The sequence below is a fragment of the Diceros bicornis genome, chromosome 2 (genome assembly GCF_020826845.1).
Source record: "Diceros bicornis minor isolate mBicDic1 chromosome 2, mDicBic1.mat.cur, whole genome shotgun sequence".
Lineage (NCBI taxonomy): Eukaryota > Metazoa > Chordata > Mammalia > Perissodactyla > Rhinocerotidae > Diceros > Diceros bicornis.
This window is the reverse complement of record NC_080741.1, coordinates 78,156,178-78,182,196: the sequence shown is the minus strand read 5'-3', so window position 1 is coordinate 78,182,196 and position 26,019 is coordinate 78,156,178. Positions and strand designations below refer to the sequence as shown.

The 26,019-nt window shown below is 38.2% G+C and overlaps 1 protein-coding gene and 1 long non-coding RNA gene across 2 annotated transcripts in view; one reads left to right on the top strand and one right to left on the bottom strand.

Moving 5' to 3' along the window:
• Positions 1–26,019, top strand: part of CNTN6 (contactin 6) — a 293,984-nt gene that overhangs the window by 149,942 nt on the left and 118,023 nt on the right. The window contains exon 5 of the mRNA XM_058563553.1: positions 18,849–18,944. Coding sequence (XP_058419536.1) covers positions 18,849–18,944 — 96 coding nt within the window. The remainder of the gene's footprint in view (positions 1–18,848; positions 18,945–26,019) is intronic.
• On the bottom strand, positions 1,734–14,424 carry LOC131418979 (uncharacterized). Its single transcript, XR_009223119.1, has 3 exons — positions 14,120–14,424; positions 3,688–3,915; positions 1,734–2,230 (listed from the first exon to the last, which is right to left on the bottom strand). It is a non-coding gene; the product is annotated as an uncharacterized LOC131418979 (long non-coding RNA).

Here is a 26,019-nt window from a genome sequence, read left to right as displayed (position 1 = left end):
AAGTCAACAAGAGTGAAATTTTCAAAAGAAAAGAAGAGGGCCCAGAAATAAATCCAAAATAATTCCAATTATTCGGCATCAAGGAATATAGATAGATATGCTCATGTTTTTAAATGGCTACATGGTATCTGATTATATGACTTTACCCTATTATTTTAAATAATTGGTTGTTAATACACTTTTTTAGACTTCATTAGACAGTGATATAATAGCTATCTATTATATGTTCCTTGACTCATTTGACCAATTATATCCTTAGAATAGATACTAGAAAGTTGAATTGCTGGGGAAAATAGGTTTTACATTTTAAATGTGAATATGTCTTGATTAACAACCGTTGAAAAACGGTTATACCAAATTATACTTGCAGCAGCACTGCGTATGCTGTTTCCTCAGTCCCTCTCAATATTATATTTTGCTAATTTTTCATTTAGCATCTGATGAGTGACAAATTTTCGTGGTTTTAATTTGGATTTCTTGTGTTATTAATAAAATTGAACTTTTTCATATGCTTATCGGAAATTTGGAATTCTTTCGTAAATTTCCTAAACACGGTCTTTGCCTACTTTTGCGTTGAGAAGTTCAGATTTTTCTTATTAATTTCCAGAAGTTATTTATTCTAAGTATATTAATATTTTTCTATTATATTATATAAAATGTTTCTACTTTTAACTTCGCTTGTGATATTTTTATCATATAGAAATTTTAGCATGTAAAATTTTTTTTTTGTAATTCAATTTCTCTCTCATTTCTTCCAAAATTTTTGTTTTGTGACACATGTATAAACATTTCTCAGCCCAGGGTTACAAAACTATTCCCCTTTAGTACTCTTGTAATTTTATTTATTACATGTAGGTCTTCAATTCACTTAGAATAGTCCAGTGTTGACAAAGCTAATTTTTCACTTAAAATCCAAGTAGTTCTTGCTGTGGAGCCAGTACAATGTAGTAAAGAGTAAAGTTTCCAATTGCCCTAAATAATCTACCACTACCCCTCCCCCGCCCCCAATTCAGCCCCTCCTGACAGGATACAACACTGGCTGTGACACAGTAAGCTGTTCTACAAAGCCCAAAGCTGTACCTCTAGGTCCTTTTCTCCTCTGGAGAAAGCCCATTTATCAACTAAAGACAAACTTTTAAAATGGCAGCAGTGCCTAGATCTTAGTAGTTTCTGGTGCTTATTCTTCCTATGAATAGGTCAGATACAAAGGTTTCAAAGGCAGCCATTAGACCAAACACAGAAGCTAAACTGGAGAAGGTGAGTGAGGAGCAGCCTTTGAGCCCATTCTATCAAATTTCATTTTAACCTGATTTATTTGGCTATAAGTCTGTCCCCTTCTGCATTTCCTATATCAGCTTTATCACAAATCAGTCCCCTGCAAGTTGTATTGGAAAAGCAATATGTGTGATTGAGATATTGTTAACAACAAAGCATGTTCTGGTCCCAGAGCTGTTAGATTCTGATTGATAAAATTTAATATTTTGAAGGGAGGAAAAAAAGACTATTATTCCAACTCCTTTATTTGTAGTGTGGGTGAAGTTCCTTTTATCTCCTCTACTTTCACTGTAGCAGTATGACTGAGATTCCAATAAATTTTTGAATGCAATATCCAGATGTCCAGATGATTTTTTGGTGCTGCTGCTACTTCTTAGGGGGTGAGAGAAAAGATAGTTGAGGTTCTGGAAAAAGTGTCAAAGCTTAGCAATAAAATAAGGATTTCATTGAACAGAGAGTAATGAAATAACCCAATTTATTTCCCTTTCACTCTTGGAATGCAGGTAAATCTTGCTTCACACGAGTCACAAAGCTTGACTGTGCAGTGGCCTGGCTCGGGTGGTGTGTGGTTTATGTGTGAGGGATTGGAAGAGTACTCATAAATACCTTTAATAAAAATGTGTGGGTTGAAACAGCTTAGATTTTCAAATAAAAGAAGTTTCGTTTGTGTCTGGGGATCATAACTGTTAAAAGTCAACTTCCTCAACTTTTTCTGCTCGTACCATCCTTCCAGTATCGCTGGACTCCTGCAGAGTTATTTCTCCAGTTCATCTTGACACTTAGGTTCGGTTTTTTCCTGCTCCATGGTGCAGTTACCTTTGTCTGAGGGTACCTTCAGTTTTCTTTCTCAGATCCTCTTCTTGGCTGTGTCACATATCCATCAGGCAGGCTTGACTGAGATATTAGTCTGAAGGAGTATTGGTGATGGGGTAGACCGGGAATCAGCAATACTTTTCTGTAAAAAGCCACATAGTAAAAATCTTTGATTTGCAGGCCAAGGTCTCTGCTATTATAGGGTGAAAACAGTAAATAAACAAATGGGGGTGGCTGATCTAATAAAGCTTTATTTATAAAAACAGGCAGAAGGCTGGATTTATTTTACGGGTCTTTGTAGTTTGTTGAGCCCTGGAGTAGACTCAGAATATTTTTTCAGATGTATTCTGCCAATGATGATAGCTAACATTTATTGAGCATCTACTTAAAATTCTACTTAGATAATCTCATATCATATAGCAAAACTAAAAGGTAGGTACTATTGTAAACCCATTTTACAGATAAATACACAGAAGCAGACAGAGATCAAGTAATTTGCTAGTACATGGTAGAAGGGTGCTCGAAGTCATGCTCACTCTGGAGCCCAAGCTTCTAACCACTATGCCATAATGCTTTTCTAATTAATCAATTGGAATGGAAATGCCATGAAAACCCATTTTGGTGAAATATTTCCATGTGTGAATAAATTTCTTTTATTAATAAATAAGTACTGCATATGTTCCAGTTTATTATTCACAGGATGCTAAACTGCTATTTTTATTTAAATTTAATTTTTTAAACTTACATGGAGAAAATTAACCATGAATTTACTGATAGGGGAAAAACACAGACGACTAAATACAAGATAGGTAAAGTCAACACGAAATGAAGAAAAGAGACAGGAATCTAGAGTTAATGAGCTGAGTCTTTCAATCCTGGCTGTGTCACTTACAAGCTATGTGATTTGGGGCAAGTTGCATTCCGAGCCCTAATTGTGACACTAGAAACTAGAGAAGCACCAACTCTACAGCTATATTAAAAATTATTTTGAAGCTCTATTGAGTTACTAAATGGAGAAGAGCTCATATGGATGTATCAATATATAATAATCACATATGTATCATAATATATAATATGTAATTAAATATATAGAAATATATATATACACACACACACATACATATGAAAGTGTATGATATATGTGAAACTATATGTTAAAAAGTCAGCTTTTCTTTAGATGGATAAAGAAAGTCTGTGTTTAAATGATGTAAACCAAAAATGATTTGAACTTAAAGCAAAATTTTAGAAGATATTTATAAGATTCTGAGTCACAGAGTTCTTGAGGGCCATCTAGGCCCTTCCTCTTTCTTCAGGCAGAGATATCCTTAAGCCAATGCAGATGAGAACCTGTCTATTTCTTTTAGGGAAGCAATTTAATGAAAGTGCCTATAAACCATTTGCTGATAGAAAGAGAACCTCTTGAATACAAATTGATTCCCTGATTGTAAGTGACTTTGTGATGACAAGCAAGAGAACTTTTCAAAAACACAGAATATCAAAAACATTTTTTTGTTTTGGTGAGTCAGTCACCTCGCCTGCCTGTGGCTTCCAGATGGGGGGTTCAGACTCAAAACATCCAGAGGCTCCATCTGTACTTACTATGCAACACGGCACGTCTTACGGTCCAGAGGTGAGTCTTAATGTTTTATACTGTTAACTGTATAATCCCAAAGATGGATTCAGGGCAAATGTGTGATGTTGCAGCGTGCTTGGGTTGCTGAATACCAGAGTGAGTTTCTCTGCCTCTCTTCAACATTTTAATAGTGGTAACAACAACAGTAACAACAACAAATTCCCCTTATCGTTGGTGCTTTAGGTAATAATTCACTGAAAGAAAAACAAAAATTGATTTGTTTCCATAATACATCATATTCTCTGCTTTATGAAGAAATAATTAAGGAAACTGTTTAAATTTAATGTGAAGCTTCAGAAACCTCCATGTGTGCCATGAAAAAAACATTTAGAAAAACACTGATTTCCCGCAGGAGACAAATCAATTTTGTCTGTTTGGTTCATTGCTGCGTATTCAGCTCCTAGCGCAGTGCTTGGCAAGTAGTAGCCGCTTAATAAATTGGCGAATGAGACTTGCTTTAAATGTCGGTAGTACGTTCTTTCTGTTTGCTTGGCTTTCTTCAAAAGCTGACCTCATGACAAGGATTTGGGTTAAGTAGTGTATTTGGGAGGTAATCTCAGGAAGCATGGTAAAGGAGTAGGGAAGTACATAGGCAAAGGGGGAAACCCATGAGTAAGCCAATGAGTGGGTTGTCACTGTGGGCCGCTGTGGCTCAGTATAGCTGAGCCCCTCCTAGAGACTGTATAGAGCACAGTTCACAATTGCCTTGCCACAGAGCAAGGAAGCTGGGCTATTTGCATACCAGCTCCCTTTCCTCATTGGTGGAGGGCCGCTTCTGAGGACATTAAATCCCCAGCAGTCTAGCCTACTTTCTCTGTAGGCAGGTTTGCACCCATTAAATAAAGAGGTCCTCAGAGCAGCCTCAGGCAGAGAGACCCAGGTGCTGATGGTAGCAAGCCCTCAACTGTAACTGTCCCCCAAAGTGACTGGTGACTTCCTAGATGGGCTGAGCAGGTGTGGGACACCTACAGTGGCTGCCACAGTCATACTTTAAAAGTACCACATCACTTTTGGTTTTCTAAGCGACAGTCATAATGTGAGAAAATTCAAGAAATCGTTTTGATATTTACATTTATTACAGTTTTAATTAAAAAGGTCACAGTTACTTTTTATCTAATAAGGCAAGAGGATATGTAAAAGTTAAAAGATAGCAGTTCAGGAATTTTACCTTTTTTCTATATACTTAACCCTAGTATTTCCGTGAGTAAATAGGTTATTTTTCAGTTGTTTCTGGTTGATTACTGAACAAGTGATTGGACTGCACTTAATCTATTTTTAAAATAAATGAAATATCTAATTGAGACAATTGAACAGTGATCTCCTTGATTAATCATTATACTGAAGATGATAATCAAAGTTTCTGCCTGTTTTGTAAAAGAGCAGGCCTAGATCGCTAGATGGGGAGCCTCTTTTCCATGGTCACTTTCTTTGGCATTGATACATCTCAAAAATCTCAAGTAAGAGACATAAACAAACTTCACAGTAGGCACAGGAAGTGAGAAGTTTATGAGGTGGCTGGAATAAGGCAAAATGAAATGCAGGCTGAGATTTTGTGGGTGCATGTGTAAGTAAACACAAGGAGACTGATGTGCAGAGAAGAGAATGGAGCACAAGCTCGAAGAAAAGCAGAGATGACAGAGATCGTGATGCCCGTGGAAAAGGAAAAAGAGAGTTGGAGGGAGAAAACAGCTGGCAGTTGACCTTTTTGTTCTCAAATGTGTTTCCCGTACTTTGTTGGTCTGAGATTTCTCTTGTCACCTTCTTACCTGCCCTCCTCCTTTAAGGCTAGACTACTTGAGGTGAATGTCTGTCCCTGGCATGCAAAGAAATCCAGATCAAACAATGAACACGTGATTATTATCGTGGCAGAAGTTAGAATGAACTAAAAAATCAACTGGTTGGTCGTTTAGGCATTGTGGCATTGCAGTAAAAACCGTATGGCATGCTCCTTGGGATTTGAAATTTAGGTTCATCAATTAATTACCAGTTCAGTGTCCTTGTTGGCAAGTTTTCTTAAGCTTTCTGAGTTTTTGCGTCTTATGTGTAAAACATGCATAATAATAGTACACGCTTATTAGATGGCTACATAACATGATCATATGGTACCCACAGATACAGTATGAGTTTCATGAAAGTTATATGTAAATACAAATAAATACAAAATAATAAATATAATAGAAAAAATAAATATAGCATAAATATATAAAAGTTAACTCTACATGTGATTTAAATGAACTCTAAATCTTTGTAACAGTTATAACTTATTGAGGGCTATTTGACACAGTATATGAAACAGGTTACTTATAGCATCTCATTTAATTCTCACAATAATCCAATAATACATTATTTCAAAAAGATTTTTTAGATTTATCCATTCATTCCCTATTTCAGCAAATGTTTGTTGAATGTCCTTTATGTATCAGACACTGAACATATTGAAAGGTAATTTTTTCGATGTCTCACAGTTTATAAATTCAAAAGTCAGATTCAAACACAGGCTTATCTGAATCCAAAGCCCAAACATTCTCTTTCAACTATGTGACCACTTTTTCTTTTTATACAAAATAAACAAACTCCCCCTCTGCTCATGGATTTGTCTGTCTCTCCTGGGCCTCAGCCTTTTATAATCAAACTTCGGAAGTGACGTGCCATAATTTCTGCCATACTCTGTTGCTCGCACAGACCAATCCTGGTACAATGATGTGGTGGCAAGGGACTAGAAGAGGCTGTCAACACCAGGAGCAAGTTCATTGGCGGGACCTGTTTTGGAGTCTGGCTACCGCACCATTTTTCAGAATAAATCCTAGTCCCTCCTCTGTAAAATCTTCTATGATCCAACAAAAATTGGTCTTATCCTCTCTTCTGATTCATAAAGAAAATATTGTGGACTATATCTGTAGTGTTTTGTAGCCATTCATTCATTTACAGTTATAATTCTTTAGTAATTAATTAAACATATGTTTATGACTACCTGCTTTTTGTGAGCACTGGGCTAGTTACTGTGTGGAAAACAAGATCTCTTTTCTCTTGAAGCTTATAGTCTATTTAGGAAAAATTGAAATAAATTAATCCAATAACAATTTCTGACAGTGATCAGACCTTTGGGGGAAAAAAGTGAGTGCTGGGGAGCTGCTACTTCAGATTGGCTGGCCGAGGGAGGCTTCGCTAGGAAGGTATCACGCAGGCTGAGATTTCAATGTCAGAAAGAATCTAGCCATGTGAGCATCTGGGAGGAATTTTTCAAGCAGAAGAAACAGTAAGGCCAAGTGCCATAAAGGAGAGGAAACTTAGTGTGTTCTGAGAAACAGGAAAATAAAGTGTCCACTGTGTCTGGAGTTTTCTGCACAACAGGTGATAAGAAGTGGTAAGAGGGACTGTTATCACATGGAGCCTTAAATAACTTAGTCAGCTATTTAAAGTGATCTTTATTTCTCTGAGTCCATTAATCATTAAACATTTATTGAGTATCTACTGTATGCCAGCACTGTGCTATGTACTGGGAATGCAAAGATAAGCCCAGATACTCATTTTGTAAAAGACAGTCATAGAAACAAACAATTGCAGTCAAGTAGGGTTGTTTTTAAAATAATTTCATGAATACATGAATTAATGAACAACCTCTACATTTAAGAGATTCTTAGGGTAAATTATACTGAAATGCAAGCAATTCACTTATTTTTTTAAAAACTTATTAAATCAACCAATATTTCTTGAGCACCTGTCTATGAGATGCAGACACTCAAAGGAGTCTGAGTGGTCTGGTAGAACAAGTCTGAGACTGAGATTTCCCATTTCAACTTTGACAGAAATGAATACTAACTTAAACCAATTCCATTTATCTGAAACTCCTATCGGTTGGCACTCTCTGATTCTTAAAATCTAGATAAATCTAGAAAAATTGGCAAAATCAGTGTCCAGATTCCTGTGTATCCCAGTGAATAGACATTCCTACGATCCCTTCTAACTTCAACTCTGCCTCTGCTGAAGTCTCTCATCTGGCTCTTACACATTTTCTTCTTTCTCTGTCCTGGTTTTGATCCAAGAGCAGAACTCTTCTTAATTCTGCCTCCCAAATAACACACTCGCTAAAATGAAAACACATTCACATAGTCTTTGGTTTGTAACAAAACATTTGTGGAAGTTTGAGAAAGGAAAGGAGTATTGAAACGAGAAGAACACAAATCATTTTGAGATGAATAGACCTTTTCTAACAATCCTTCAGCATTCTGTAAGTTGATTTTCCTTTTGTTTCTGTTTTCTCCATCCTCCTCCCCTCAACCCCCCAAATCTCTGTTCATTGCTAACACAGACCACTTTGGTTCTCTCAAATGTGTCTGATCTCCTGGTCCACCATACCCTCTGGAGCTCAAATGGCCCATTTTCTGAAATCAGATTCCCTAAATTTCAGGCATCTATACATTACCTTTGTGGAGTTTGAAATATCCATGTACCACCTGTACTATTGATACTGGTGTTAGCGCCCAATGTGGGGCCTTCTGCTCACCGCAAGACATGCCAATAGTCAAGAGGCAAGGTGGTAGGAGAAAAAGGACTTTATTATTATAGCTTGCTAGCAAGAGGGAAGATGGCCGACTTATGTCCAAAAGAACCATCTCAAGGGGCCCAAAGTCTTACAGCAGTTATATAGGCCATTGGGTTGTTGGGGAGGGGATTAGGAACATTGACCTCTGGTGTTACAGACTGGGAGTGCCACACTAGATCTTTCAGTTTTCACTGATGATGGCTATTACCATAGATTCTCTGTTCTGGGGTCATCACATTCCTAAGGAACTCAAAAAAAAGAAGTTATCACCTTATCACAGCTGGGAGGTACATGCACAAGCAGGGGTTGCAAAATCTACAGAGCAGTTAGATCTCCTGGAGGGTACATATCCAGCTGGGCTAGTTAATCAGAGGTCATTCAAAGTTACAATATGGTCTCTTTTCTACAATATGGCTTCCTTTATATTTTCCTTTAACTTCATTCAAAGTTACAATATGGTCTCTTTTCTTGAGCCAGTAGTGGCTCAAAACTAGGTTGATATAAAGGAAGCCATATTGTAGAAAAGAAAAACTCTCCCTCTCTCTCTCTCTCTCTCTATATATATATATGTATATAGGCCTTATATAACTGCTTCAAGATTCTGTGCCCCACTTAAGATGGTTCTTTAGGGTGCTAGTCCACCATCCTCTGATTTGCTAGCTTATTGCTTAATAAAACGCCCTTTCTCTGCCACCATCTTGCCTCTTGAAAGATTGGCTTTTGTATCGCAGCAAGCAGGTCATGCCCTTTGTGTGGTAACACTATTATTTGTTTTTCCCAATCAAATTGCTTTGATTTTTAATAAGTAAATTTGTTTGAAAGGACATATTTATTACCACTGTATCTAGAAAAATAGTGTCATTCATCACAATTAGAAGGAAACTTTATTTTATTTTATTTTTTTGATGAGTAAGATTGGTCCTGAGCTAACATCTGTTGCCAATCTACCTCTTTTTGCTGAGGAAGACTGGCCCTGGGCTAACATCTGTGCCCATCTTCCTCTGTTTTGTAGGTGGGATGCAGCCACAGCATGGCTTGCTGAGCAGAGCATGGGTCCACACCCAGGATCCAAACCTGCAATGCCTGGGGCAGCCGAAGGGGAGTGCATGAACTTAACCACTAGGCCACCAGCCGGCCCCAGGAGGAAACTTTAAAAAGCAATGCATAGCTATTAAAATTTAAAAATATTTGTTTGCATAACACTAAGTGCATGGCCATACAACCAACAATCAATTATACCTACACCACACATCGGTAATCTCTCCTATTTACCTCTCAAGGTTACTCTAAGTATTAAAAAAGATGAAGGAAGTGAAAGTGCTTTGGAAAAGAACGAGATTTTATTTAAAATAATCTTTTTCTCTCTCTAAATGACAACGCATGCAAAAATCCTTATCACTGAACCTTAATTCTCCTAAGGGCTGAGCTGGAGAAAGCTGCAAAAGAAATGCAGATTGTACTCTGACACCAAAGACCTTGCTCAGAGTAAAACAATTTGATGGAAAAACAACAGTATTTAGCAGCAGCCCTGAAGTCAGTCTCCCTAACTCCAATTGTACAAGTTCTTACAAATTGAAATCAGTAGGATAAAAACTCTGGTAAACCCAGAGCTTGTGTCTTTGGGAGGTCTTCGAAAAAGTACTTTCATTTCACACTCCTTGTATAAACAGGAGTAGTAACACATTTAGCCAGGGGCTCTGCCCCATTACCTTGAACACTTATGTTCTACCTAGTTTGCAAATTTTGAAATCGAACTTTCTGATTAAACCATCACAATGAATAAAAGGGTTTATTATGGGTTCTGTCAGAAAATGACCACAGTTGGTGTAACGGTTTGCATTAACCACTCTCACCGAGGGGCCTGGAGCCCCGCTCGCTCCGTTGAAATCACTCCCTTTTACTCTAATGAGCATGACAGAAGTGGATTGAGAGGGAACAATAAGGATTGTTCATGAATGGACAAAGGTTCACCTGATTTGCCACCAAAACTAGTACCTCCAGCCCCCTTTGCCGATGACCTGGCACCAGAGCTAATCACTGGTGAGCCTCTGACCAAACTCCCTCAGACCTCTGGGATGTCAGTGGTTGGTTTAACTTTTTTGCTACCACCTGCGAAGACCTAAGTACCAGGCTAGGACTGTCTTCCAAAAGAGACAGGACAGACTGTGCTCACTTCCTGTTGGAAAAAAGGAAATTCTCCTTTGCATTCCTTTTTTCCCCTTCTCTCCTTTCTCTACTTTTTTCTTCTGGAGGCAGAGTTAGGGAGGAGTCCCCATCCAGCTCCCTCCTAGCTGTGTGGGCTTGTGCAAGTTACCTAACCTTTCTAAACTTTGGTATGTTTGTTTATAAAATAGGAGTCATAGTACCTACATCACAGAGCCACTGTGAAGGTTAAATGTGATGATGTTTATAAAGTTCCAGGAACTTGGAAGGGTCTCAGTAAATAAGAATTCCCCTTTGCCTGTGCTGGAAAGCCCTTTTTACCGCACCCTTCCATAGCTCTTAGTTGTTGCCTTCAAAGGTTTAACCAAAATCTAATAAAACCCCACTGTCCTCTGGATTAGCTACTTCAGTGTCCGAAATGGAATATAGGTTTTCCCTCTGCCACTCAGAGATGCTCAGCAAAATCCTCAAATGTTCCTTTTGGAAAAAAACACGCCTTGATGACACACACAGCTGAGTCCACATCTTCCCACATGCTCTAGTGCATCTTTTATTCACCTGAGGATTTCACCTGTTCCAGACACTCCCCTTCCTGCACTTGAGCAGTATTTGTATCACGCATTAATCCCAGGAAGCACAAATAGCCCTAAGAAATCTCTTTAGAGATTATTGACTAAAAGGATACTGGCACTGTCCTCCCTGCAGAACAAAAGATGGGAAAATGAACATTTGCCAAAAGGTACAGCACAAGAGCATGAAGAAGCAGAGAGGCCTAGGATTTTTCTGGCTACACAAACACCGAGCCAGGAGGTTACTTCTGCCTCCAGCTGGGCTGTGTAGCTTTCTGGGCGGAGAGGTTCAATGACCCTCCCTCTAACAACTTGTGTCAAGTTGGCAAAACATTCTCTGTAATAAAATGCAACATGATGTGGCAGTGCTTGGCATAAAATTCACATACTTTTGACGTTAGGCCATTTTTCTCTTTCATTTATTCACTGAGCATTTGAGCTGGCCACTGGATGGGCAGAGAAGGAAGTTCCAGACTCAGTCTTTAAGAAAGTCTATTTTTTTTACATCATCAGACACTGAGATGCAAACTGAAAATAAAACCCGTTTAAAAATTCTAAACATCCTACTTTTGGTAATGTGTTTGTCTATCTCCAATAATATAATTAAAGTCCCCAATATCATTTATTTTGTACTTGCCTTCTAAGCATTTTAAAGACATTACATCATCATTCCTCTGAGACAGGTACTATTGTTAGCTTCATTTTAAAAGTGGAGAAAACTGAGATAGACACTAATTAATCTGCCTTAAATCAACAGCTAAAGCTTGATGAGGCTAGCTTTTGAATCCACAGAGTCTGACACTCACCCTGTGCTCTTGATCATTTTATTCTATCACTAAAAACCTTGTACAGAATTCATTAGTGGCTTGTTTAATCTTTGCATGCCTCCTTAGATTTCTTCTTTTCTTTTCAGAAAGACTGAAGACCTCACTCTAATGTACTAGTTAAGTAATCTGGCATCCCAATCTATCCTATGCTGTCAAAGTCACATCATTCCATCATTGTTTTCTGCTTCTCTTTCAGTCACCTAGTTTTAACTGTAGGGAATATGCAAACTTAATAAGAAGCAAGTTTGAGGACAGGCCATGTCTGCACTTGTATATTTTTTTCTAGTCATAGGTGTCACTCTTCTTAGCACCATTAGTCAGACAAATGAGTCCATTATAGAAAATCAAATCCAGTCTTACATGTATATTATAATAGACCAATTAAGTGTTTCATATTTGTTTACTTGTTCTATTTATTAAATGTTTATATCTTTGAAAACCTAGATGCTGGGCTGATAGAAAAGAATGTATCACTCACGCCTCACTATTACCCTATATATTTTTTTCTTAAACACCATAAGAAAATGGTTCTCAGTGAACTCATTATTCCCGGGAAACCAAGAAACAACTCGCTTGCTCTCCACTTATGAATTTTTGTAAAAATTCTTTTATAAGGAAAAAGAGGGAGGGATTTTAGCTTAGATTGTAAATGGATTTGACACCAGAAACTCTTAAAATACCTCCCTACTTCCTGCTCGGATATGAGCATTCCAAATTTATATCCGATATCAAGACTTAGCTATTGCCTCTTTTACAGGATTTGACAATAGCATTGTGCTTTATTAGGTTATGTCATGTTATGTTACTGAGTTATGCTAGGAAACACAATAATATCACGAACACTGTAACTGAATATATAGCATCCTGAAAATGATGGTGGAAAATGAAACTGGTCTAAGTAGAGATATTTTTGTATGCCACTTAATAAAGGCCTGGGAAAATTAATTACAGCACTGAGAACTCCAGCTTATTCAAAACCACCTAAGAAATAGAAATAGTAACATGAATGATTTTGGTAGTCTCCCTGAGTGATCCTCTTCAAGGGAGAAAACTGATGGAGAGATGGGAATTTGGAATAAACTTACTACAATGTCTTGAGATTCTTAAATAGTACTTTGATTTCAAAAGGTACCTACGTTATATCTGGGAGTTCTGCGAGACTAATGCAGACCTAGAGAATTATTCTTGATATCTTTCACCATTTTCCTTTCGCTGGGCAGGGTATCAGCATTTCCTCGCCCAGCAAAATGTTTTTGCCTTAGGCCAAAATAAAGCGCTACCTCCAACATGGGAACTGCCTCATGAAGGCAAGCAAGTGTTCCTCAGTCCTGTTTGCTCCAGCGCAAGCTCTCCATGCTGCAACGTCTTCAGAAGCATTCGCAAAGGGGAAAAATAGTACTTGATTGGTGGAAACCAAAGAAATCTTAGAGTTTAGTAAAAGAAATCTTAGAGTTTAAAATCCGATTTAATGTCCTCAAAGAAACAAATAATTAAAATTGCTTTTGAGGTGCGGAAAGAGCAAATGAGCACCTTCTCTGATTTGGGGGCCGATCACAGGGTCTGTGTCTTGAGTAAAGCTCTGTTTGGAGAGGCACTTTATCTGGTGGTTAAGCAAATGCCCTCCAGAGCCATGGTATTTGGAATTAAAATTTTGTTTCCTTATAAGCTGTGTGAAATAGGGCAGATCCATCAATTTCTGAGTGTGGTAGTCGGAGCTGGAGGGAAGTGAACTTCTTTGCAGAGGAATGTGGGAGGATTTGCGTTTCCCCCTCTCCTGAAAGAGAAAACTGTAGTGGGGAGGTTGTAGAAGAGAGAGAGAGAGCAGACATAAGCAATAGAGGGGAGGGGGCAAAGGACTTTTAAGAGCTAAACATCTAGTATTTGATTTTAAGGTGTTTGGGTTGCATCTTACTGAATCAGTAAGATTGACAGAGGCACGAAGTATGGTAATGGTGGTGCTTCATATTAGTGTGTGGGTGTGTGTAGAGGTGTCTATTTCTGTATGTAGGTCAAGATAAGGGGCTGAGTTCCTTGTTTGCAGGGACACGAGAGTGAAGATAAATCAAGAAACACACCTGGAGAGGAAAAAACAAGGATTCAGAGGAGTGAGAATATCAGACACGGAGCTATTTCTAAAACCTAAAAATACAGCACCTTCCACCCCAACCCAAGAATTTGCAGAACTCTTTGGAAAGGCTCTGAGCTTCTGTGCTTGCTTGTTTGAACATGGAGTGTCAGTTTATATGTTGTAAGTGGCAGGGAGACTGCGGTTAACATCTGGAAAGCAGAATAGCACCTTGTTTGAGAGTGTGAGCTCTGGAACCAGACTGTCTCCTGTTTGATCTTGCCTTGATGCGTAGAAACTGTGTGATCTTCAGTCATGATCCTCTATGAACCTCGGTTTCCTCCTTTGTTAAAGGAATGTGACATTCATACGGTGGTACCTACATTCCAGGGTCCTCATGAGGAGTCAATGAAACTGCTTCACCGCGTGTCTGGCACATAGTAGCTACTCTTGATATACGAAAGAAAGAAAAAAAAAAAAAAGGAATGAAGATTTAAAACATTAAAATAAAAGAGTTCATACATAACAAATGGAGAAAGGTCCAATAAATATTATTATTCAGATTTTAAACAACTCAGTTGTACTATGTCCTACTTGAAGCACCAAATTTTCCTGGTGAATATTTTTTCCCATGCCTGATTTTTCAGGTCCGATCCTCTTGGTCTGGGTCAATGACCCCTGAGTACCTATAGCATTCCCTCCAAGCTTATGAGAGTTGGCAAAACACTGGCCTCCTGTGTCAGGGGCTGGCACCGCCAAGCACATCCTCTGATTTTGATCCTCAGGCGCTGGCAGCAAATACACAGTTTTCTCGCTTTAATTAGGCTGAGATTCATTCCTACATGTGGCAGCTGCAAAGATGTATTCTCCTCACAATTAGACGTTGCAGTACTTAGCATGGCTCGGACTTAATTTTAAGTACATTTTGGTGGTCCTTGTCTCTCCTCTGCACCTTGCTTGCTCCAGGAGAGAGCATATGGCCCCGTAATTCTTTAAAGCTCATTTTATGGGCCATTCTCAGGCACTTCCTGCGGCCTTTGGAACAGAGCCTTGTTTGTGACTGCATTTTTGCTTATGCTCCTGCCAAATGTTTCCTCCAAAACCAGCAATAAAACCGCAGGATCCGATAAGCCACGGTCATCAGAATGGCTTAATGAGAGCAACCTCGACAATCAGGTTCTTTAACAGCAACCAGCACTGCAGGACTTGTACCTTGAGCACAAGGACAGCCTGGGCAGGTCACCTTTGTGGTTTACGGGAATTTCTCCAAATATTATAGAATTTGAGACCATCTCAGGGAACAATCTCACACCAAGCTATTTTCTCATAAGCAAAAATGGATAGGGCAAAAAATAGAAACTGATGGTTCTCTCTGGCCTCTTCTTATAGGAGAATAAATTGAGAGTCTTTAAAGGTCTTACAGAGCAAAGACAATTTCATTGGATGCTCTAATGGCTACCTAATTCACTGAACCTTGCCTTAAAATAATCTGGATTATATCATGTTTCTTGCTGGCAGAAAGGTTCTTGAAATACAGGTTGGATACTTAAAACAGATCTTGTTCCAAGCATATTCATGTGAGATGGCACCTAGTTTAAATAAGGAAAATTATGTCTTGTCTCTGATCTATGTGCTATTAATCGGTTTTAAAATCCAAATTATTAATTAAAACCATGAACTAGTACCATTTTGGAGTGACTGTGTTTTGATAGCTAACAGGACTCGTGTGACTTTTGAGAGAAGTTGATTTCCTTTCATGTTAGCTAATAGAAACCCCACTTTAATCATAAAAGGCATGGAGAAATTATGTTACAAGTGGATGCTATTTAAGTGGAAGTGAACACAGAATATATTAAAATATCAGTGGTCTTATCAACAGTGTGTTATAATGGCTTCTGATTAACACTGAAAACATGATTGATGTTACTGGGAGTGTGGAACATTGACAATGTGACATTGAGAGAATTCAATCCAGAGCTTGTGAATTTCAGAATCATTCAATTTCTCATTTCTCCTTTGTGACAGTTTTTGTTTTTGTGACCATTAAAAAGTAATGACAATTTAATGAGACCTTTCAACAATAATAGTAAGGAAAAAAATCATAGGATCTTCACCTGTTATTACTACTAGAAATAGAAACAAGTTCAATATATTGATTTTTGGTTTTAAATACACTTTGTTAGCCTGATTCTCATTGAATCACATTTAAAATGATGCAAATTCAAATCATGAAGGACTCCCAAGTCAAGGCAAAAGTTCACATCAGTGGTGTCAACATATGTGGGCTGATCTAGCTTTCTATGGCCAAAGAGGAAAGAGGGCGTATTTGATTAAAATCCTCCATAAGAAAGGTTTGCCAGGTCCTAAATTAATGTGAGGCTAAGGACTGCTGATCAAGAGCAGGTGGGGGAAGGGAAGGGAGTGTAGTTGGGGATGAATAGAGTCCATCTTGGTCAAATATTTTTATTATTAAAAATAGAGTTACTAAATTTACATGTCAGATCCATTCATCTATTTTTCTGAACTCTTTTACTTTTCGTGCATAGAAAGCAAATTCTACAAAAAACCCACTTATTTGGGAAACAACATGGATCATACCAATAATTTATTTCAATTATACCATGTTAAAGTTGTTAAAAATAAGCAAACCTAAAAAAAATACACACACAGTTCATCATCTTTACAATATTTTAAAAAATAAAGAGAGGTGTAAGTAGAGATTTAATAATCTCCAGTTCCACATCTCCCATTCACTACACTGAGACAACCAAGATAATTTTTTTGGTTTTTTTTTGGTGAGGAAGATTGGCCCTGAGCTAACATCTGTTACCAATCTTCCTCTTTTTGTCTGAGGAAGATTGTTGCTGAGCTAACATCTGTGCAAATCTTCCTCTATTTTATACGTGGGATGCTACCACAGCATGGCTTGATGAGCAGTGTGTAGGTCCACCCCCAGGATCCAAACGTGCACACCCTGGGCCACAGAAGCAGAGCCCATGAGTTTAACCACTATGCCACCAGGCCGGCCCCTAAATTTCTTTTTTTTTAAATCATTCTACAATTTTCTCTACACCAATTTAAAGAGATGCTCGTATTTAAGTTTTTACTTTTTTCTTCCATAGTGGGATAATGTCACAGCAATATTTAGCAACTTTTTTAACAGCATGAGTCATTATCCAAGGACCTTCCAAATCAATTCTTTAGATTTAATACATTCTTTCTAGTCATTGAGGGCATTCCATTCTATGAATGTTCCAGATATTATTCAATTTTTGCATTGTTATATTATAAGGTTATTTCCAGGTATTCCCTTTGTACTTTTAATACAATCCAAATGTAGTATAATAGCTCATAATGTCCTGATTATGACTATAGTCTCCTTGACCCTTGTCCACTATGAACCAGCAGCACTGGCTTCCTTTCAATACCGTGAAACTTCCCTGCCATTTTCCACACCTAGTTTTTCAGTCCCACTATTTTCCTGCAAGGAATGTTTTTCTTCCCCCATATCACCATTGCATGGCTGTCTCTTTCCCATCCATCAGATCTGCCCTCTCTTCTTTTCCTTCACATGATATCTTAAGTAGGATAAAAAGTTACACTTCTATAACAAAGAGACCCCAAAATAAATGCCTCAAACATGATAAAAGTTTACTTATCTCTAATATGATGATCCAGAATTGGTGTTCCAGGTCAGCTGTGATTCTGCTCCATGCGGTCACTCAGGTCCCCAGGCTAATGGTGGTCCTTTTATCTTCAACAAGATCTCTCACGTCACTGACAATCTAGCTGGTGGTGGTGGCTCTAGATGGTGGTGGTGGGTCGGTGGGTGGATAACATCTAATTTGTGGAGATTTCCTCTCAAACATCATAGGTGGGAGTTCTACTTATCATTTCTGCTTACTACATTTAGCTGAAAAGATAGCTGGGAAATGGATCCTCTGGTTAGAAAAGTATATTTGATCTAAAACTCTATTACTATGGAAGAAAGGAGAATAGATTTTGGTGGACAACTAGCAGTCTCCACCCCACAACACTTATCACAATGTGTAAATTATATATTTCTTTGTTTGTTTTTTAACAAGTCTTCTAGTTTTTCTATTAGATAGTAAGCACAATAAGAGCAAGGTAGATGCCTGCTTTATTTACCAATATATCTTCTGCCCTTACTACCCTTCCTGTCTTTTAGCAGGGGTTCAATATAAATTTCTTAAATGACTGACTGAATGAATAAAGGGATTTTACAGGTGAAGAAACTAAGATTCAGAGAAGTTAAACAATTTTCTCATTCCTAGAGGCTAGGCGACCATTTTCCAAGAATGTTGAAAGCTTTATACCTCAGATGGATGGCTTAACAAGATAGCTAGTAAGCTCTCTTCCAATACTGAATTTCTACGATTTTTTGATGCTGTAGGAAATTACAACAGTCCAAATAAAATCATGAAGCTGCTTTGTAAAGGAGGAGATCAAGAGAAATTAGAAAATATACCTTTTTTCTCATTGGTTCAGTCACATAGAACTCTTTTCCTCACACCATTCCATCCTAAATTCTCACAGACTCTATCTACATCAAAATGACAACCATTAATCTAAGATGCTAGAAGACTGCAGCAAACTTGCTACATAATCTTTTTTTAATCACATCTTTTCTGGGCTAGGAAAGTAAATACGTGCTGGGCTTAAAAGATTTCCTGCTGGGCTACAGGCTGCCTGGGAGAATAAAAGTAAACAGATAGTGAAAGATGTTAATAAATGTCTTTATCACGTACTCTGTTTAATTGTATTAAAAGGAAAGAAAGACAGAAAAACAAGATTTTGAGAGAGAATAATTGAGTGTCAACTAAATCTTCTGGTCAGCCAAGTATGAATGTCCATTACCCTTAATAATAAAATGTTTATTTTTAAAACGTTTTTCCCCCAAAATAACTACTTCTAAACCTGCTTTTCTTTGTTTTCCAAGATATTGAAGACTTTGAAACCAAAACAAGAAGCACGGTGTCTGTCCGAGAAGGTCAAGGTGTGGTGCTTCTCTGTGGCCCGCCACCACACTTTGGAGGTATGGGGGGGGTAATTTGGGTCAGGTGATTAATGTTGTCACTCAGGGAGTAAAGTAGGCACGTTAGGTCTTGAAGCCAATGGTAGCCCTTCGTCAAATCCAAGGGACTCTTCAAAACTCTTCAAGTTCGTCCTACTGCATCCAAACAGTTCTATGTCCAAATTTTTTCTTTTAAAAATATTTATTCGAGCAGCCACTCAACAGATTTGTCCTTAAGGAGACACAGCATGGCAGTGTACACGCAGGGTGAGTACTGGGGAGTTGTGATGAAACTGACCATAGCTGCAATCTGTGCTTGTCACTCTGCATGACAAGCGGCAGTTTATTTAACCTCTTTAGGCTCAGTTTCCTCACCTGAAGAATAGAGGCACTAACTGATATCTATATTGGAGTGCTGTTGTAAATGTTAAATGAGCTAATGAATATAAATTGATTAGTGTAATGACTAGTACTTTCTTCGAAAAAGAAAGCTAAGATTGTTATTTTGTTTTTCTTATTGGGTTCTATGAAGAAGCAAATTCCAACACTCCTTTTGGCAACCTCACATTAACAATTGCAAGAACAGAGTTACCCCGTTAATTGGAATTAAATTTTGGGTGGCACCAAAACAGAACATCTCCTAGCAATGGTGAAAAGCAAGCAATGAATGCCAATCTCTACTTTGGAAGAATCTGGATTGGCAGTGAATTAGCCTGGTGCCTGGGACCTAAACCACCCACTGATTCTCTCCCCAGTGGGGTTGCATTTTCTCAAATTCCATATGATAAAATTTGGTAGATTCTCAACCAACGGTGAACCTGGTCAAGGCAGTGTAAAAATAAACGTGGAGTCATTTCATTTGGTACAATCCAATATCATACAGACTGTATTACAGTTAGCTTAATTACAACAGCAAGCACTTACACAGTACAGATCTAAATACTTTATATGTATTAACTTTTTAAATCCTCACAACAACTTCATGGGGAGAAACTATTATAATTATTATTTTACAGATGAGAACACCAAGGTAGAGAAAGGTCAGGTAACTTGTCCAAGGGTACACAGCTGGTAGGCAGTGAAGCCAAGATTCAAGTCCAGGCAGTCTAGCTCCCAGACCCTGAGCAGCAATTAACCACCGCTGCGTCTATTATAGTTGATTTCTAGTCTGGAATGGAAGAATTTTGAACAGATAGGACAAATATCTAAAAATAGAATGAAAGCAACTTTTTTCCAGTGATATTAAACCAAATCATGTTTATGATCCTTTAAAAACTTGAAAACATTTTTTGCATCATTTTTATTTTCATGCAACCTCATGAAATGCTGATACAACAAGAAAAGGAAACTAATTAGAAATTAACAATATTGTTGTTCAATATTATTACAGAGTATTATGGCATTATTCTCACCTGAAGTGTTAGGGGACAGTTACAATGCTTTCAATGCTATCTTGAGATAAAATAATATCATTCCAGAGCACACAAAAATTTGATGTGCTTATATTTTAACCCTAGGAAAATTATTTTCTAGAACCATAATCTAAGATGACAAGATAGGCAAAATCATGTCTGAGTGTGCTGTCAGTCTCTATCACTTTATTCTCTGACATTGCTCAAAGATTCTTGACAGAATTGAAGACTGTTTTCAACTTTGTTTACTATAAATGGGGATAATAGAAATGTGAAATATTTGTAAGAATAAGTCATATATTTTTAAAAAGCAACCAGGTAGGAGAAGCTTTCCCTGTCACGTTGTCACCTACTAATGTTAAAACATATGTTGAGCTTTTCAAGCACGTAAGACCCTTATTATAATGGTCCCCTCTGCTTAATGCTGTGAAATTAAGTCACAGATATACAAAAACTGCTTTAAATTAAGACCTTTATAACTGAATAATTAATCCCTGTTGCATGAGAGTTACGGCAAACTTGCCTGATATCAAATTCGATTATATCATAAATAATATTTTAACAGGATTCCAAAAGTATTTTTCAAGGTTGACTTCATCCAGGTATTGTAAGAACTTTCATCCTGATAGCTCTAGCATATGCCATGGGCTTCCTCATCTCTTCAAGGGCAGGAGTGATAGATTCTTGTTCTCTTGTTCTTTATAGTTCTCCTGGATCAAAACTGAGGGGAGTATTGACAGACATTCTTTGATCCAGTTGTACAAATAATCATTGATGAGTCAGAGGGAGAAAATATTAATAATAATAATAATAATAGCTACCAATTATTGAATTATTACCATAAGCAGGCACTATAAGGGCTTTCCATTTACTTTCTCACTCCCACTATTCCAATAATTAAGAATAGTAATTTAAAAATGAGGAAACTGAGACTAGATAAACTAAGTAAATCAGTTTTCAGTCAGTAAATAAAGGCAAGATTCCAATCCAGGACTTTCTGACTTCAAAAAATGCCTGTGGAGGGGCCAGCCCAGTGGCATAGTGATTGAGTTCTGCGTGCTATGCTTCCATCGCCCAGGTTCACGGGTTTGGATCCTGGGCACGGACCTACACCACCCGTCAAGCCATGCCGTGATGGCAACCCATATACAAAAAATAGAGGAAAGATTGACGGGGATGTTAGCTCAGGGCCAAGCTTCCTCACCAAAAAAAACAGCCTGTGAATGGAAGACTCTATAGTTAATGCTTAAACCTCGGGTTGCTTCTCAGTGTCAATACTCCTACACACCCAGGTTTGCTAAGAGTCCTGGAAATGTCTTTCACTGGCTCATTTAAAACAATTCCTTATTCTTCATTTTCCTGCCTCACCTTCTTGTAAAGGTGAATTGTGCCAAGAAAGATTTCAAGAAAGAAGGCAAACATGTTGGTTGGATAACCTTCAAATTGGATTAGTGGACAATTAGTGCCAACTCTAGAGACATAGGCAGACATTTTCTATCTTTGCCTGTAATTTGTCCTTGGGTGAAGTCTCCCATATATATGTACATGGTTTTCCATTACTATGTAACAAACCACCAAAAACTTAGCAGCTTTAAGCAACACCCATTTATTAGCACACAGTAGGTGTGCTATATTAGGTGTACTTTATTATGGTGTGTCTGGGCTCTCTGCCCAGGTTCTTACAAGGATAAAATCAAGGTGACAACCAGACAGCATTCTTTTCTGGGAAGTCTGAGGATGAACCCACTTCCAAGCTCATTCAGGTTGTTGGCTGATGTCAGTTCCTTGCAGCTGTAGGACGAAGGTCTGTATTTCCTTGCTGGCCAGCTGTCGAGGGCCACTCTCATCTTCTAAAGGCTGCCCACATTTCTTGCCACATGTCCCCTTCCATCTTCAAAGCCAATAACAGAGAATCGCCTTCACATCAATTCCCTCTAACATTTCAAATCTCTCTAGCCAGGAAGAGCCACATCCTGTGTAAAGGCTCACCTGATTAGCTCACCTCCACCAAAGATAAAGTCACTTTCTTCAAGTCGACTGTGTCATCTAATCTAATCTAGTCATGGGAGTGATGACTAGTGATGACCGTATTCACAAGTCCAAACATACTCAGATGGAGGGCAGGGGTCATTTTAGAATTCTGTCAACCACAATATGCTTTCCTAGATTTTTTCCTTCCTCTATTTCCATTTCTCTAAAGTCTCCATATTTGCTCACATACTTGGCAGTCCCAGAGAGATGCCCTAGAAGTACATAAATTGGGGTAGGTGGGATTAGCAGGGCAGGATGGAGCAAATGTTGGCATGGCTAAATTATTTTTAAATCCAGTATGCGAAAAGCAGAGAGTCACCATAAATATTAACACGTCTTCTCAGAAAGAGAAGTACTACACACTCCATAGTGTTAGAAGGCTGAAATTTTTACATCATTTTTTGGACAATTTGGTTCTGTTGCCTTTCTCGGTGAACCCAATCATCAGCAATGAGTCTCACAAGTAGTTCAATCATAAGAGAGAAATGATGTTAAACTTGATATTATCAGAACATCCTGACTTCATGCTTTCTCTCTAAGGTATTCACAGAAAGCTTGCAAAACATTTCTTAACAAGGCAGGCCTATCAAATACATTTCAGTGTGTTTTATTAAAAAATCCTATAGAAGAGTAACAAAAATTATCAACTAGACTGAATCCTAGAAACTTACCCAGCACAGAATGGCTCCAGGACCAAAACAAAAGAAAAAAGTGTATAGATGGATTTCCCATCTAAACGACGGATCACAACTCAATGAAATACGGTAATCAGCATAAACCAAACCGAACAGGTGCTGTTGTACGGCTGTCTTTTTTCCGAATCGACCAAAGGAGACTTGACTCCAGAGTGGCCTTCTTGTGGATGCTTCCTACCCAATTTTTAAGGTAACCACAGATGCAGCCGTGCTTCTCTTCTAGGAAGGGAGGATTTACAGATAAAGGTTATTCTAGGGGAGACGCTACCCATGGTGAAAAAGAAAAGGAACCTAGGCAACAATTCCAGAACACAAAACTGGCCCTTGCTGCTTTATCTCTTAGAAATGCAATATTTAGAAACAAAACAAAAACCATTCCCTGTACTCTCAGGAAAGAAGTACACTCACTTCCTTAATCCTGCTTCCTAACCAGCAATAAGCTCCATGAATGTGACTGAATCTCTGCCAGTAGAGCCAGACTCAGCCCTTGTTTCCATCTCCCTAAAAAATGTAACTCCAAAATATTTCAGAGAAATGTGAGTTTTGCTGAAAGTTTTGTGGAAAGAACACGGGGAAGGCCACAGTGCACATCTGATTGAAACACTTCAATCCCTATTAGACATCACTTTCCTTTCCCTAGACTCTCTCATTGGCAGTCTATGACTTCCCTCAGCTCCCAAACAATCGCTAACAATCTCTTCTATTACCTCTTATAGTTCTTGTCCGCAATTTGGATACCCATCTCAGAAAAAAATAATTCTCCTAGTTGGCCTCTCTGTACTTGGCAGAACCAAAATGTTATAGTCAGCTAAATAAAAAACTTTTCTTTGCTCCAGTATGTTGCTGGCGAGTTCTAAGATCATCCTTCCGCACACAGGTTTATATGACAGAAAAAGGCAGTGCGATCTTTATTTCCCTTATTCATTTGGGGAAGGAGTCGCTGAGCCTTGAGGTAGACTTTGAAGTCTATGCAGAGAGGTTTTTCCTCCACAGGTTCTCACTTACCTCAAGGGCGGGATTTTGTTAAAAGTCTCAGCCACTTGTAACAAAGATTCTGCACAAGTCGTTTGCAACAGGACTGAAAGCAGAATTTCCTCTAAGTTTTAGAAATGAACATAAAACCCTTGAAGCCAAAGCTATTGGGTGAATATGAGAATAAGCAGTCAATAGATCTTCATGCGTGCAGTGACCTAGCCCAGCCTCACATGAAATTGTGTTTAAAAATGACAGAGTGAAGAAATGATACATGTTGTCTAAAATAATTAAAATCACTTTCACTGTGAAATAATAGTTTCACCATATCCAAAGTAAAGTTCATTCTTTCCCTTTATTGTCTGGATATAAAACTCTCAATCCTGAGCTCATAAAAATCATAAGTTTAAAATTTGTTTTAGAGGAAATGCTCCATTCTCTCCTCATATAGAACTTTTAGTTTGATAGAAGAATTGAATTTATGCCAGTAGTTTGGAGCATCTATGTCTGTAGCAGGAAGATAGCACTGTTGTTTGAGCCCAGCATTTGTATTTGCGTCAATAAAAATGTTGACAATTCAACTTAAATTGAAAATCATTTCCAGCAACGGCTCAAACTGTGTTACAGAAGAAACAGAAAATTATGTTGAGAAAAAGTGCTAAATTTTCATCTCGCCTTCCTCCTATTTAGTTTGTTTGCTGTTTTTGGAGTAAATGATAGTGGTATTGTCTTAGTAGGTAGGTCAAATTGTCAGTAAAAATGTTACTCTGGGGGGCCAGCCCAGTGGCATAGTGATTAAGTTCGCGTGTTCCACTTTGGCGGCCCGGGGTTCACAGGTTTGGATCCCGGGCACGGACTTATGCACTGCTTATCAAACCATGCTGTAGCAGGTGTCCCATATAAAGTAGAGGAATATGGGCATGGATGTTAGCTCAGGACCAATCTTCCTCACAAAAAAAAAAGGAAAAAAGAAAAAAATGTTACTTTGGGGTTATTTGAATGTGTAAAAGGCAGATAGGCACAACAGTTGCTGGTTGGTTTAATAATAATGATGATAACTATCATTGTTGAATTTGACTATATATTCACTTGGCAAATATTTATTGTGTCCTTACTGTCACTCATTTTACCAAGTTTTAGGGATATAGTGGAGAACAAAGGAACAAAGCCCTTAACTCCATGAATATTACAATAAACAAATATAAGTATGACAGATGGTAATAAAAGCTAGGGAAAAAAAATAAAGGGGATAAGGAGTGGTGAGTGTTGCTATTGTATACTCTGAGGTCAAAGACGGCTTCGTTGACATTGGAGAACTAAAAGAGGGAGAAAGTGAGACACTGAGTAAGGGCAGTTCAGGCAGAGGGAACAGCATGTGCAAAGGACCTGTGGTGGGACCATGTCTGGCATGCTGGAAGAATAGCAGTAAAGCCAGTGTGGATGAAGAAACATTAGCAAACAGAAGAGTAGATGAGGATGTAAGTGCTACTTTCGAGATATTTTAGAGCCTTTGAATTTTATTGTGAGCGAGATTAGATAGACTGCATTGTATGGTATTAAGCAGAAGAGTGACATGCTTTCTCTGACTTTCAGTTTTAAAAGTTTACTCTGGAGAATAAAGGGGCAAGAATCTAAGCAGTTAAATGGTGATTACAATGATTCAGGTGAGAGATCATGGTGTTTGAACCAGGATGATGGCAGTGGACAGGTGGATAAGTAGCAGTCTTCAGTATATATTTAGAGAGCATAGCTGAAACAATTTCCTCAAAGACTGGATGTAGACTGTAAGAGGCAAAGAGGAGTAAAAGATAATTCCAAGGTTTTGGGCTGAGCAACTGGAAGACTGGAGTGCCATTTAGTTGGGATGAGGCCAATAAAGGGACAGCAGGTTTTGGAATGGGGGGAAATCAAGAATTTGCTTTAAGACATGTTTGCTTTCAGATGTCTATTAGATATAAGAGTGAAAATTTTGAGTAGGCAGCTGGA